At 35.7% G+C, this 14,775-nt stretch overlaps 1 protein-coding gene across 3 annotated transcripts in view; it reads right to left on the bottom strand.

Annotated features, from left to right (window-relative positions):
* Nucleotides 1–7,168, bottom strand: part of LOC106063298 (disintegrin and metalloproteinase domain-containing protein 9-like) — a 43,240-nt gene extending 36,072 nt beyond the window's left edge. For all 3 annotated transcript variants that reach the window (XR_008776224.1, XM_056018053.1, XM_056018055.1), the window contains exons 1-2: nucleotides 7,030–7,168; nucleotides 1,909–2,024 (exon numbers count right to left, since the gene is read on the bottom strand). Coding sequence is in view for 2 of the 3 variants with exons in the window: in XM_056018053.1 (XP_055874028.1) it covers nucleotides 1,909–2,024; nucleotides 7,030–7,102 (189 nt within the window). In the remaining variant the exon portion in view is untranslated. The remainder of the gene's footprint in view (nucleotides 1–1,908; nucleotides 2,025–7,029) is intronic.
* Between the last annotated feature and the right edge of the window lie 7,607 nt (nucleotides 7,169–14,775).

The following is a 14,775-nucleotide window of genomic DNA, read 5'->3' as shown; positions in this document are numbered from 1 at the left end:
CAAAGTCCCCACCAGTAAAAAGCAAGTGAGAAGTATTTTGGGTCTGTGTAATTTCTACAGACATTTCATACCAGGTTACACAGCACTCAAAGCTCCATTGATTGAACTCACTAAAAAAGGACAACCAACGAAGATTCCATGGTCTACAAAGCTACATACCACTATCGAGAACATTAAAGCTGAATTCTCAAGAGACACTATTCTCAAACTTCCGAATCCAGAGAAGCAATTTTACCTCGCCACAGATGCTTCATCTTCAGCTATAGGTGCATGCCTAATGCAGAAATACCAAGACACTTCACAGGAATGCCAAGAGACTTTGCACCCAGTATTTTTCATCAGCAGGAGGTTGTCACCAGCTGAAACCAGATACTCAACCATCGAACGGGAATGTCTAGCCATTGTATGGGCCATTGCCAAGTTCTCCAGATATCTACTAGGTGCCCATTTCACACTCCTAACTGATCATGCACCACTAGCATTTCTAAACTCAAAGAAGTTAGCGAACAGTCGTTTAACTCACGACTCGTTGGAGTCTACAACTTACAGACTACCAATTTGAGGTCAAGACAATTCCTGGACGTGAGAATGTCTTCGCTGACACACTTTCCAGATGTATTTAATTCTTAACATAATTGTATATATATTTTTCTTCCACATATTTTTTTCAACAGGTATTCTATATCAGATGTTACATTTATTTTAGCACCAAGCAACCCACTGAGGAAGGTCACTCATTCAAGATACTTTTTAATTATGTTTCAGCATCTTTGCATATGACATGCATCAGACATTTTAATTTTTAAATCATGAGCATTTTATTTCAGGTATATTATTATTGCATATATCCTATTATGATAGTACAGATACATGACAGACAATTGGAATTTTTCATGTTGAGATTTATATCACATTGAGTATTATTTTCTCAGAAGATTGTCATGTACTATCACAATTATTTTTTTCTATGTCAATTTTTCATATGCAATATATTTTTTTCCATGTACACATTTTCACAAATGAGTTATAATGTCATATTTTAATTTCATCATGAAGCTTCATAACTTATTCAATTCAAGATTTATGCTTTGTACAACTTTTGATATTGTTCATGACAAGCATTGTCTCATTTTCATAACCACTTGTATAGTGAAACAGGTGTTCAAAGTCATCAATAATTTTATTCACTGCATTTACATATTTTTTATCTCCAAGTTGACTTTATTTTGTCATATGTTACCTCAACCATTTTTCTATAATTTCATGTATGGTATTTTGTGTATATTTAAATATTTTTAATACATATGAGCATTTCTATTACCATACAAATGCTAAATGGAGGGGGGGGGGGTAATATGTCACAGATTACATTATAGAATTGTTTGTACATTTCACTTTTGAAAGAAATATAAGCCCTCGACATGAGTCTCGGGATTTAATCCTCAAATTTAGACACTTGACATTCAAGTCAGGATTTACCCAAGGGACGTAATTAGTATGTTTGAAATCTATTGGTTGATTTGAATTTAAACAAAGACATTTTTGAAAAGAGTTAGCGCCAGAGAATTGGCGGTAGTAAGAAAGAAAAGCCAGTCGATAAAATAAGGTTCTTGTAGATAGACACGTTTCTAAGAGCTCTGTTTGAAAAGCCTTTGTAATATGGTTCATGCTCATTGATTTGTAATTTGTACATAAACTGTACTTACGTTATATTTAAATAAAGTTCCAGAGTTTTGTTTTATCAAAGAATTGTCAATTGTGATTCTAGATCTTCATTTTTTGTTAACTATTGAATTCAAGTAAAATCCCCGGCGTCACAACACATCGTGACATCGTACCATCTGATGTTGTGACAGCAAGATTAAAAAAAAAAAGTCTACTTTAGTTAAAACAAAAGTTGTGCCTTACCCCATCTACTAGTGTAGTGTTTATGATATGACCATTGTGAAATAGAGTAACAAGGCAATCATGGTGTCGATGAAAGAATGGAGTTTTCTTGCTTTTATTTACTTCTCTACATTCCCCTGAAACAAAACAAAAAAAAAATAAAAATTCAATAACATTTCAAATAGGACTGTCATCATTTCTACAACAGTGACTCAGATGTTCCTATATATGCTTTGAGATGTTCTTCTATCCTGTAGACAATGCGTCCCATTGGGAACAACTATTGACAGTGAATCAGATAACTCTGTGTGCTGATATTATTGTGGTGCTAAAACATTGTGTCATTGTTGTCTTTTTTGTTTTACTTCAATGTAGTGCTGGTCTCCCCTCCCTCCCCATGAAAACACACTTTTTGTTCTTAATTATTCAACACTTGTACTTCACATAAATGTACTAACAATCATTTTTATCATTTCATTTTCAATACCATTTCAAATATATTTTTATAACAACTACTATTTACAATCATAGAGAATGCTGGTAGAGGCTTTGAGAGTGTATAGTTGCCAACTACAGGGGTACAGATTTCACATTATAGTGTAGACTTCCTGAGGTGGGATTAGTACTTGGGAATGAGAAAGTAGCTCTAATGGATGCCTGACATTTGTTAAGGAAAATGCCCAATGGTTTGTTCTTTACTAAAACATTGAACATTTATGTACTACATAGCTTCACAGAAAAGTCAAGGTCTATCTAAAGGATAGAAGTTTATTCTTTAGAATGAATCATTTTCTCCTGGAAAAGTTTTTTTTTTATTTATTATTATTACCAGTTAGTATTATCATAACAATAACTTATTTTATTTCATCTTCACTTATTCCATAGACTGTTGAACAGTTGGGGCACCACATATAATCTGTTGATCATCTTTCTCCATTACTTGTCCCTTGGATAGAATCTCTTTCAATGATATTCCATTCTTGTATATATGCTGTTTTCCCATTACTTTTTTCTGCCTATTTTCCTTTCCTGGCACTGGAAGGTCTTTGTGAGCCTTGAGGACCTTGTGATATGGCCATAAAGTTTCAGATTTGTGTTTGTTGACAGTGGCTAGCAGGTCATCAGAGTCTTTAAAATCTTTCAATCTATGTTTATGTTTTTAAGGGACTGAGGCCAAGCAGAGTTTCTGTTATTTTCTTTCCACCCACCAATTCCTCACCTCTGATAGGTACTTGTGATAACACAGCCTGGTTTTAGAACTAAACATCATTCGCCATCTGATCAGTTCCAGAGTTAAATCTAGTACTGCTACTTCTCTCAACAGACAGAGAGTCACTTATCTCTCACTCCAAGGCCACTGTCATCACTCCCAGAGGCTAGACTTTGTAGCCTGCAAATCTCAGCACCAGTGTCTTCAACCACCCAGTGTATCAGCCTCTGTGTTTACATAGAAGTGAGAGATCCTGACATTGACAGACTAACTACTACTGGTACAAAACCCTAAACATCATAATTTCTTTTCAGCAGAGATAACTTCAAATGCAGCAGCAATTAGACAACTAGCAAACTAGCAGGATAAATCAAAGAAATCAGACTAAAAGATTACTCATTTAAACCAAAATATATCAGTGATGAAAAATTCATTATGGGATTGCTTTTTCCTTTTCTATTTTTGCCATTAACTCTAGAATTCCCACAGAAAAAAACAACTACAGTATCTTAATTAGAGAGGAGAGCATTGATCAAGAATTTGCATGTACCTCAGTTGAATTAATAAAGGCTTATCACTGGAATTCTATAAATATTATTAGCTTTTTAGTAGACTATACACCATTTTCTTTATCTTTTTTTTTTTCATATATAACATCTCAAACTTAGAATATTAGGACTGGTGACTAAAATTCAATTAAACATATCATTTGTATCAAGGCCAAAGAGAGCATATTTAGAGTGCTTAGTCTTAAATCTAGCTACTTGAGTATACATAAGCTTAATAGACTTTATTGATGATTAATAATAAGTGTAGCATACACATAAATTATTATTTTTTGCACTCATTCATCCCATTGAAGGCTCTAGTGATCATATATTTCCATGCAAAATATAATACATTATTGTTTGAAAAAATAGGATATATTTACAATAAAGAAACACAGAAATTATACAATTTTCTACTGTTTTCTCTATTACACATTACTTATAAATAATAAGGGATTTATTTATTAAAATGTATTTATACACATATAAAATGGATTAAAAAAAACAAACTTAAAATTTGTTTTGAAAACTGGACCAATTAAAGAGCTCAAATTTATAAAGTGCACTCATTTAAAGAGCAAACAATTAATGGAAGTTAGATTAGATCTGGACTAACTTGTAATGCTAACAATGAGAGGGGAGGCGGCAAGGGCTGGGGATATAATCAGCCATTATACTTCTAGTCTAGGTTTTAGCCTATTTGTCTAGTTTAGAGCCTTTACTAATTATTAATATATTAATATAATCTATGTTTACCAGGTCGTGTGTTAAGTAGTCTGGACTATCAACTCAAGTCATAGTGCTCTACTATTTTGGAGTTCAGTTTTTTTCTCAAAATTTGTTTTAGTCATGTGCAAGGCCCCCACTTATTACAGGCCAGAGGCAGCTGCCTAGTTTGCCTTCTATGCCTAAGGCTGGCCCTGTATAAATCTAGATCTACTGTTAGACTACACATAGTAGACATTTTATCAGAAGTAGAGTAATTTACTAGACTTTACTTATATTATAGGTACAATCAGACCCCAGATTGTACTTAGACTGTACTCTAGCCTCTAGCTAGAGTTGGATCTCTATTTATGTCTTTAGGAATATTATAGATCAATATATTGATCTAATAGATCTTGTAGGTCTATTCCAAGTGACAGTACTAGATGAGTACCTTAAGTATTAAATATTATAATTAATTATCTTATATATTAATACTACTAGATTGACTAGACCTATGTATAGAAAGTAGTCCTTGAAAAATCTAAATCTAGAGTCTAGTGAAATCTAGTCTCTTGACTGTCTATTAGTTCTTATCTTATGTTATCTTGTAAAATACAGACATTACTTCAAAAAAGAAAATGATTAGGTCCTATGCATGTTCCTAGGTAAATCTAGTCATGCATGTTAACCAATGAATTAAATTCTGCCAAAAGTCACTGGTTTTCCTAGCTGACTCAGGCAGGCTGATTCATGCTCTAATAGCACTAGAGAAAGAGCATTTGTACAAATTTGTCCTAGCATATATGGAACAAGGATTGTGCCTTTATCTTTGTGTCTGAGTATTTTATTAGGTTTTCTTTTTGTATTTGAAGAGCATGGTTTAATGTTTTATGTATAAAAATTGCTATTTAATTTTTAAGTCTTCTATCCTGAAGTGTTTCTAAATTTAATGATTTTACTTAAAGTGTTACTCTAATCAAATATAATGTGAATATTTGTTCACACTTGTTATGAATCACACTGCTCTATATATAGATTTTTGTGTCTGTTCTAGTTTCTGTTCTTGAGGGGTCCCATAAACAAAGGGGATGCATATATATAAGTAGAATAATTTACGTAACAGAGGCACCCTACGGAAACGCTTCAAAGACCAGCTTAGGCGTCAACTTTTCTTGGCTGACATAGAAGAGAGCACCTGGCTGCATGCGGCGTCGGAATGAGACAGCTGGAGGTCACTCACAAAGGCCGCGGATACACATTTGAGACCAAAAGAAAATTTGCTGCCGAGGACAAACACAGACGAGGAAAAGAAATTCTAAATCGACCACCTGCAGACAATGGTTATGCTTGCCCTGGCTGTGGCAAAATATGCAGGTCACAGCTGGGGCTGCGCAGCCGCTGGAAATACTGCATTCCTTATTAATCTTCGGACTCGAAGACAAGCCTTATTATTATTATAATTTACTATAATATTATATTCTATATTGGCCTAACATTTTAGATTTATGTTCTTATTTAATTTTGAAGAAGTTTCTTTTAATAAACCCTAATGGCACTAATGCTTTTTTTGATTTTTAAGAGTTAAAAAAAAATCATTATATAGGGATTTCATGATTATGATTATCATGATAGTTTTTGATTTATAATATAATTAGATCTAGACTAGATTCTCTAGAGACTAGATTCTAGACAAATACTCTAGACTCTAGATAAACAAGTAAAAAATCTAAATTTATCAATATTAATCATCATAAAATACTATAACTTATAACAGAATAGTCAATAGAATCTAGATCTACTGTCTAGACATCTATAGACGAGATTCTAGATGATTTACTTACTTCTACTAGACTCTAGACTAGAGTAGACTAGATGTATTCTAGACTAAGTATTTTGCATTTTTAGTATATTTAATACAATATTAATATTAGTACATTATATCTAGTATAGTTATAATTATAATGCATGAGGCGTAGGTAGGACGTAATCATCTTCTTTTCTGAAGTAACGTCTGTATCATAAGATAAGATACATACTTAGATCTAGAGTAATCTAGACATGTAGATCTACATCTAGATTCTAGATCTAGTTACAGACTAGTTACTAGAATCTAGATCTAGGTCTAGGCATTAGTTCTAGTAATAAAGTATGTAAAAACAGTCAATAGATTCACTACTAATATTACTATGTCTATGACCAGGTCTATGTCTGAGTCAGTCACAGTCAGTGTTACTCTTACTCTTACTTGTGACTCTTGCTCTTGGCAAGTTCAAGCCATGAATAACTAATATTTAAATATTATTATTAAGCTCAAACTTGAAACTCAAATTAAGTCAAAGATGAGTCACAAAAAGTTTGAAAAAGTTGAATAAGACTACTAAGTCTACTACGTCAAATAAGTGGTATTTATTTATATCCATATAATTTAATATAATAATAATTAATAGTAATAATTATAGATCGAGACTCTAGTCAGAGATAAGAAGAATATGAGTAACACACAACAAAGAGTCAAGGCAGTAAGAGTTGTCTGGAAATGATAAAGAAATAAAACATTTCACTGACGGCCTATCCCAATCCCATGCCATTCCTACTAGAATAATACTTAATAGATCCAGATAGCTTTAGAATGACAGCAATCTACAGAAAGACTAATTGATTGAAATGAGTTAATACCTATGTAAAACGTCAAGGTAAATGAAAGTACATAACACAATATTCCATATATCCATGTTTTCCGTTGTTCCATCGCTCCTGCCTCTCCATTACTGCATAACTAGCAGACTCGTCTGACGCTCTCCGTTCTCGTCTCGACGGAATTAAAATATGCTCCGTGCACGGATGTACGGACCAGTAGGAAAAAGGAGTTGAGTTATTTTTCTTGGTTGCATATGTTGCTAATATTAAAAGATTATAGTCCGAAAATTTTTAAAAGGTAAAGCCAGTAAAGGTATTCCTTTCAGACCCCCAAGATCTATGGGTCAGAAGAAGCTTATCAGTTTCTATGATCAAGCAGATCGAGCAACCGCCTTTACTTCCCCAGTGTATGATAGGTAAGGAATACCCTGTGGTGGACTGGCTATAGGCCTATAGGGCCTACTATATGAGCATTTGAGCAAAATCCCGGTGGGCCTGTACCCAAACGGGCCAGTCGACCAACGTTGAAAGGCTCGATTTCAGTTGCAGTAAGGCCCTTTATACTGTTACGAATCTCACTATCTAGGCTCTCTGCAAACTGCACCATACACCACCAACTTAAAGAACTTGACAAGTCAGGGCTCCAAAATAACGTAAAGGTTTAATGTCCATAAATAACAGCCAATACTGTACAATTGGCAGCACGTAGAACAGTACAAATATCTCTCCAATAACACCGTTCCGCCGTATCAAGTCTTGCACTGGCCTCTCCGTCTCGTTCCGGGCTTGCACTGGGTTCAACAGTTCGGGACTGACTTCACACACTTGGGCTCGTTGTGTCGGACTCGATCACAGACCAAGATCAAGACGCCGTTCGTCTCAACTGTACTTGACAGTACTCCGCACTGAACCGTCGTAATGCTCCGTACAGAACCACACCGTTGAACTGTGCTGTAGTCGACCGTGTTCTGAACTCCTGTCGTGAACCCGCTTTCTGAACCGTCTTGACTGCGACACCTCCGCTCTTATATAGGGTCCCTACTGGCCTTCTAGAACCGGACAGAACGCCGCTCGACGTTTCTGGGTGGTCAGGTGACTACGACTCTCGTGATGCTCCTGAGCTCTGTTCACGACGCCGATCCTACTCGAACGTCGTAGCTCGTCACGGTTGACCGCTCGTCTAGCGCTGGCCTGGGGCGATTTGCGTCGGCTGACTACACACACACCACTATCCCTCTCTGTGCCACCACCAAGTTTATAACAATACACTTAAGATTTTAGAATGGTCTCTTTTAATATGGGCCCACGGAGTACAATGATCAGCGCTCGAATTACAATATCTTAAATATCTTGTCAGATTTTACATTGTAAATTCAGCCATGTGCGGGTGGTGCGGGCCGCATGTGCAGCATGTGGTGAAGGGCATCAAAACTTTCCCCGAGTATTATTCTGAGCTTTTCAATAAAAACTACACATTGCTAATAGGCCCACATGAACAACGCAACACAAATTACTGTAGGCCTATATGAAATGTAAACTTAAAATGTATTTATTTTGATACTCTGTTAATCTCCGATGTTGTTTCTTAAATTACATCTACGCTGTTGCCTGTAGACCATCTTAAATCAAACATACTAGATTTCTTTAAATCCCTGAAGACCCATTCCGACCCTGCTTAGTGCTGCTATTAGTAGGCCTATAGGCCTATGTTAATGTCTTGTTTGTCTGAGCTCTAAAAGCAATGCTTTCATTAAACCATTGTTACATCAGACCTGAACGAAGTGGTCGTCTCCTTTCCATTAGGACTAAAACAGAAAGATTTAAAGACTCCTTCATCCCACTTTCGGTCAGAGTGTTACAAGATCAGCTGTCGTCATCGAGAAGTATATAGAAGTCAAATTCATAAAGCGCTAGTTGTGAATGTGTATGTGTGTGAGTGAAAGTTGTTCGAATTTTTATCCATATTGTTTTTGTAAAGTTGTCACGCTGAGGTTGTCAATTGTAGTCAAACTGAATTTCCATTTGATTGGATCAATAAAATTATCTTATCTTATCTTATTCTTACAAGATAACTTTCTTCTGAGTAACATGCTTCATGTTGCAATTTCATTGTTCAATATAGGTTTAAGTTTGAAGCTTTAAGAGCTGAAACAAATTCTTCAGCTAGACCTGAAGCAGGCAAATAGTTAGTTGCTATGCAGTCTTTTAATTTTATAACATTTCTTGGGTTTTGGGGCCATACATAACTGAAACAAACCACTCGAAATGAAAACATTGAAGACATTTTTAACTACAAGTCGGGAGGACATGAGCTCAGATCTGGGGATCATTGTAAAACCTCTAAGATGTATTGGCCACAAGAAAAAGATGCCAGGCAAAAATTGTGAAGAATCTGTATTTACATACAAGAAATAGTTTTTGGTGAGAAAATTTATTCTTCCTTGGACCGGATTGATCAACAAATAATCACCCGATCTGAGCAACTTTATAATGTGGCAGATAAATACGAATTTTGGCGTCTTTTCAACTATTGAATCCACAGGTCGTAATCAAATTCGATAGTGTTACTAGCGACATTGAAAAAAACAACAACAAACTAACAAATAAACAAACAACACCAACAACAGCAAGAACAAAAAACAACGAATTTAGTCTGGAGCGAAAATGCCTCCGATCTTTCGAAACAGGGATCCGTTGAGCCCTTCAGTTGGTATTTAAAAAATCGGCTATCATTCGGAATCATTCCCAAATATCGTTATCGTGACACGCATATTTCTGGCGCTTGCGGGAAATGTTGTTACATGCGGGCGAAGCTTTTAAAGACTAATGTTGATCAAGAATTATATAAATATAACAAATTTACTACTCGCTAATTTGGCTATTCGTTCATTGAACAAGAGCTGGTGGAAAAAAATGATTTCAATATAATTATTGATAATTTCTCCAACAAGAAAGCACGTAAGATTCATTTGTAGAATCTTTTTGTAAAATTGTTATTTGCGAATTAGCAATATTTTAATTATTTATACACATTATTAAAAAAAAAAGTTGTTGTTTTTTGGAGGGCATCATGAGGAGCTGCCGCACCAGGCATCATAAACCCTAGCTAAGCTACTGAGTGTAATACTCCACCTGCCAAAATAGAGGGTTACCAGACATCCTGGCTGCCTGGTCGTGCGGTATGCACACTGGAGTGTCGTTGGGTCGTCTCGATGGTCTTGGGTTCATACCCTGCCCGCTGCCATCCCCCCGTCGTCCTGCGGGAGATTTGGAATAGTAAACTATCTTCAACTCTGAAGGAACATTCGAAACATGTAAAACATTTTACATCCAACAAAAGGAGGACTCCTTTTGGGTCGTGTCCTTCACCCAACACATTTTCCGTAATAATAAAATAGCCAACATTCGTGTATTGTACATTGCTTCTGGTGAGCTTTATTTCCTTTTACATAGCGGTATTAGGTGATTACCTAACAGCTAAATACCTATATAGTCATATAGAATTCGGCTTAGAAAGAACACAGACGGATCATGATAAATCAATTTTAGACTATATAGGCTTACGATCTACCAACCTAGCTACATTTAAAATAAAATAAAAGTTAAGCTAAACACTCGAGTTTTCGATGCATTTTCAAACATGACATAGTCTATTAATGAGGACAGTTATGAATGGATGACCATTATAAACCTAGGGCACGCAATTTGTGAGACTAGACCATAAGACCAATATTAAACCAGACACACACACAAGCACATGTAGTGAAGTATTTAGACGTGAAAAGGCCCTAAGCTATATGAGTTATGGGGTCCTTTTGGAGTCCTTGGGCCTTATAAGCTCAGATTGATTTTTATGTCAGTGCTAAATATTTCTTAGAGGCCATGAGCTATGGCCTGTGTTGCCTATTAATAGATCCGGCCCGAGCTTATGTGAAGATAAAAGAAAGGACAAAGCCTTTTAAAGGAGGACAGACACAACTGAAAACTCATTCAAAACTAGGCTTGCAATGTATAGGGAAGCTCATTAGGTGGCGATTTTCTTTTTCTTTTAGACCATTTTCATTTCTAACTGGCTACCAAGATTTTGACTTTGAAAACTGCATCCTCTCCTTAGAGCTGGAGTTACTCTGCCTTGAGCTATATTCAACAGAGTCCAGTAAGACGCCATTATCCCGATTGATCGCTGGAAAGGCTTTCTAATTATGCTTCAGGGCTAATTTTACTGCAGTGCAGACACTGCAGCCACCCAGGGCGTCACGATCAAAGAGGACTCTACAAGCTTAAAAAAATGAAAACAAAAATCCTTTTTTTTTAAATAAAAAAATAAAACAAGAAAATGGTTTCAATTACTTTTGCATTAATTAAGAATATTCTAAAAAAATATTCTGCCCAGTAATAATAATAATAATCTTTATTATCCGTAAGGAAATTTGTCTTACAATTTGTGCATTACACCAAACAAAAAACATTATAACTATAAGAAACCAAAGTGTACATTCACTCCAGACTCATTCATAATTTACATGTGACAAAGTTTATACCAGATTGTTCTTATTTAATGATTTGATTGCCAGGGGAACAAAAGAGTGTTTGTGTCTGTTTGTCTTTGCTATCGGTGTCTTGTATCTCTTTTGTGATGGTAAAATCACAAAATCCTGACACAAAGGGTGATTCTTTATTTCGAGGATCTTGTTAGCTTTTTTAGAGATGTTTGTCTCAAACAACTGCCCAAATGGGGTTTGTTTTTTGCCAATGATTTTGCCAGCAGCATTGAGGATTCTATTAAGTTTATTCCTATTTTTAATGCTCAGATTGCCATACCAGGCAGTGATATTGAAACTGAAAATATTGCAGTAGTGCTCAGGCCTTAGACTTTGTAATTTACACTACTCCTTTTTATCTGTATAGATTAGAATTAGATAGATGCTTCTTCTTTTTTTTTTAAATTGCTTTTATACAGCGCAACTACTTTAATGCTTCATGCTTATAGTATGCTCAGTGCGCTATGGTTCAATGCATTTTATGGATTAGTGGAAAAGGGAAGGAGGGGGTATCTGGAAGAAGGTTTCCGTGCTGCAGCTAGCCACTAAGCAAACCTCCGATCAAGTTGTGATTGAAACTCGAGTCCCCCTTGTTGGTGGTCAATCCGTAACCAAGTCAAAATATGTGGATTGCAAATGGATATTCGAAGTGACGCAAAAATTACTTGAGTATCTATAATCTGCGGACTCGAAGACATTTTTTTTTGCCCCAAGCTTTTTCATTTCTTTTTTTTTTTAAATATCAATATTAAAAGTAATGCCAAGATTGTTTCCTTATAATATTGAATTAACATTTCATAGTCATACCGAACTGCCCTGCAATCGTAGAGATTCCAGAGAGTAAGGTATGGCGAGAATGAAAATGTTACTTTGTTGATATTTTGGTATGCTAGTTATATCCCTTGTTTATGTACTCCCAAGTTATGAATGTGAGTAGTCTTGCACGTGATGTGAACCGAATGGTTTAGTCTTCCTTGAATGTGCGAGAGAGTGTGTTAGTCAGTGGGGTTTTGTTCCCGGTCCAGGAAGGTTGCTTCCTGGACTGGTGTTTGTGTATTAATATCTCTTGAGAGGTTATGTCATTGTGTGCTTTATTGGATATTAAAGTGGCCTGTTATTATTATTCCTGGATAGCTGGCGTTGGAGTTTATTTAGTAATAATTAATTGTGATTGAGTAACCCCTAATGAGCCAAGCAAGAAATGAACCTTGACAAGAGGGTCCATGCTGGTATAATAGGTACTTGGTATTTCATTCAGAGGAATATGAATAGCTTGTTGTGCTTGCTGGTCAAACCTCACACTCGATGGAGGGCAAAAGAAAATGTTCAGATGAACACTAAGGACCACAATGTCTACATGGAAACAGTGATTTCATGTACCCGCTATTCCAATCCCGGTATAGATGTTGTTCTATATACCAGTTCATCACAAAACTTGCTGTGACTTAAAGTGTATTGAAGAAGGGAGGTAACTAGATTTATTGCAGTTTAAACGTTTTAATTCTAGTTATCTCCCCTATCTCTCTTCTTTTTGTGAATAACTAAACCGGCTTAAAAAAAAAACAAAACATCTACTTGTATGCAATGCAAATTAAATTTCCTAGACCAGGTTTCACCATGCGATAAAACTAGAATGTCTTAATGCGTCTGCAACTTTCTAATACTGCATGCTTATGCTTTAATTTTAAATAGTATCTTGACAAATACGAGATTTATACAGATTTTTGTAGGCAGTACCCCAGTGTTTACATCATTTCTCATCTATAAAATACAGTCAATCTAGTCATTCAAGGACATGTTAATAAGAGATTATAACGCACTACGGCGTTGTCTAAATTCAGGTAACTTATACCATGCTCTAATGGCGCTAGGGAATAAGGAGCACTTATAAGAATTTGTCCTCATCATCTGCTCCTTGACTTTCCACGTAGTCCTCTCTGTGACAGTTCGTGAAACATTTTCCCCAGTCAGCTTTTCTCTGGACGACCCTTTCTTCGCGCTCACTCCACTGTACCTTTAAGGATAACTTTTGACAGTGAAAAATTCGTCTAATCCAGGGCCCAATTTGGGTGAGGGTACGCGGTGCTACTGCCCAGGGGAGTCCACTAGAGAGGGCCCCCCCCCCCACAATAGAGATTTTACAAAAAAAAAAAAAATGAAAATTTCGACTTGTCAGCCATTTTTACGTTTAGTGTTTAAAATAAATATTATATTTGTGCATTTTCTGGGCAATTTTAAAAACATACATGTTATGGTTGGCAACACTGTCATGAACTGTCATGGTTGGCAACACTGTCATGAACTGTCATGGTTGGCAACACTGTCATGAACTGTCATGGTTGGCAACACTGTCATGAACTGTCATGGTTGGCAACACTGTCATGAACTGTCATGGTTGGCAACACTGTCATGAACTGTCATGGTTGGCAACACTGTCATGAACTGTCATGGTTGGCAACACTGTCATGGTTAAGAAGTGTCCATTTATAGCGTGCTCGTTGTATAGCCTAAATTCAGCTCCGAATTTATGGCAGTGCGTAAACAAACTCAGAAATATATTTTTTTTAAAACTAAAATATGCATATTAAATATTTTCTTTATTGGAAATGAAAGAAAATTATATTAAATGTACAATTACTATATTTTTTTCGTTCTAAACTATGGAATACTTTTAGATATAAGTGTTTGTGTTAAAAAGTGTTTTTTTATTAATGCTTTCGAAGAAGTCTAGGGGGGCCATGACAAAGTTCCTGCCAATACATGTGTATAAGTATTCTACTATTTTTGTCTTATCTTATAGAATACAGACGTTACTTCAAAAAAGAAGATGATTACGTCCTACGCGTCATGCATTTAGTCATGCATATTAACCAATGACTTAAATTCTGCCAAGTCACTGGTTTTCCTGGCTAGCTCAGGCAACCCATTCCATGCTCTAATAGCACTAGGGAAGAAGGAGTGTTTGTACAAATTTGTCCTAGCATATGAGACAAGGAATGTGCCTTTATCTTTGTGTCTTTCTGAGTATTTTCTTAAATTTTGTTTTTGTATTTGAAGATTATGGTTCAGTGTTTTATGTACGATTGCTACTTTACTTTTGAGCCTTCTGTCCTGAAGGCTTTCTAAATTTAGTGATTTTACTAAAGGTGTTACTCTAGTCAAATGTGAATATGTGAATATTCGTTTGTTATGAATCTCACTGCTCTATTTTGTGTCTGTTCCAGTTTTTTAATGTTTTCTTCAG

Source organism: Biomphalaria glabrata, chromosome 1 (assembly GCF_947242115.1).
Source record: "Biomphalaria glabrata chromosome 1, xgBioGlab47.1, whole genome shotgun sequence".
In the NCBI taxonomy this organism is placed as follows: Eukaryota; Metazoa; Mollusca; class Gastropoda; family Planorbidae; genus Biomphalaria; species Biomphalaria glabrata.
The sequence above is the reverse complement of the archived record's forward strand: the minus strand, read 5'-3'. Positions and strand labels throughout refer to the sequence as shown.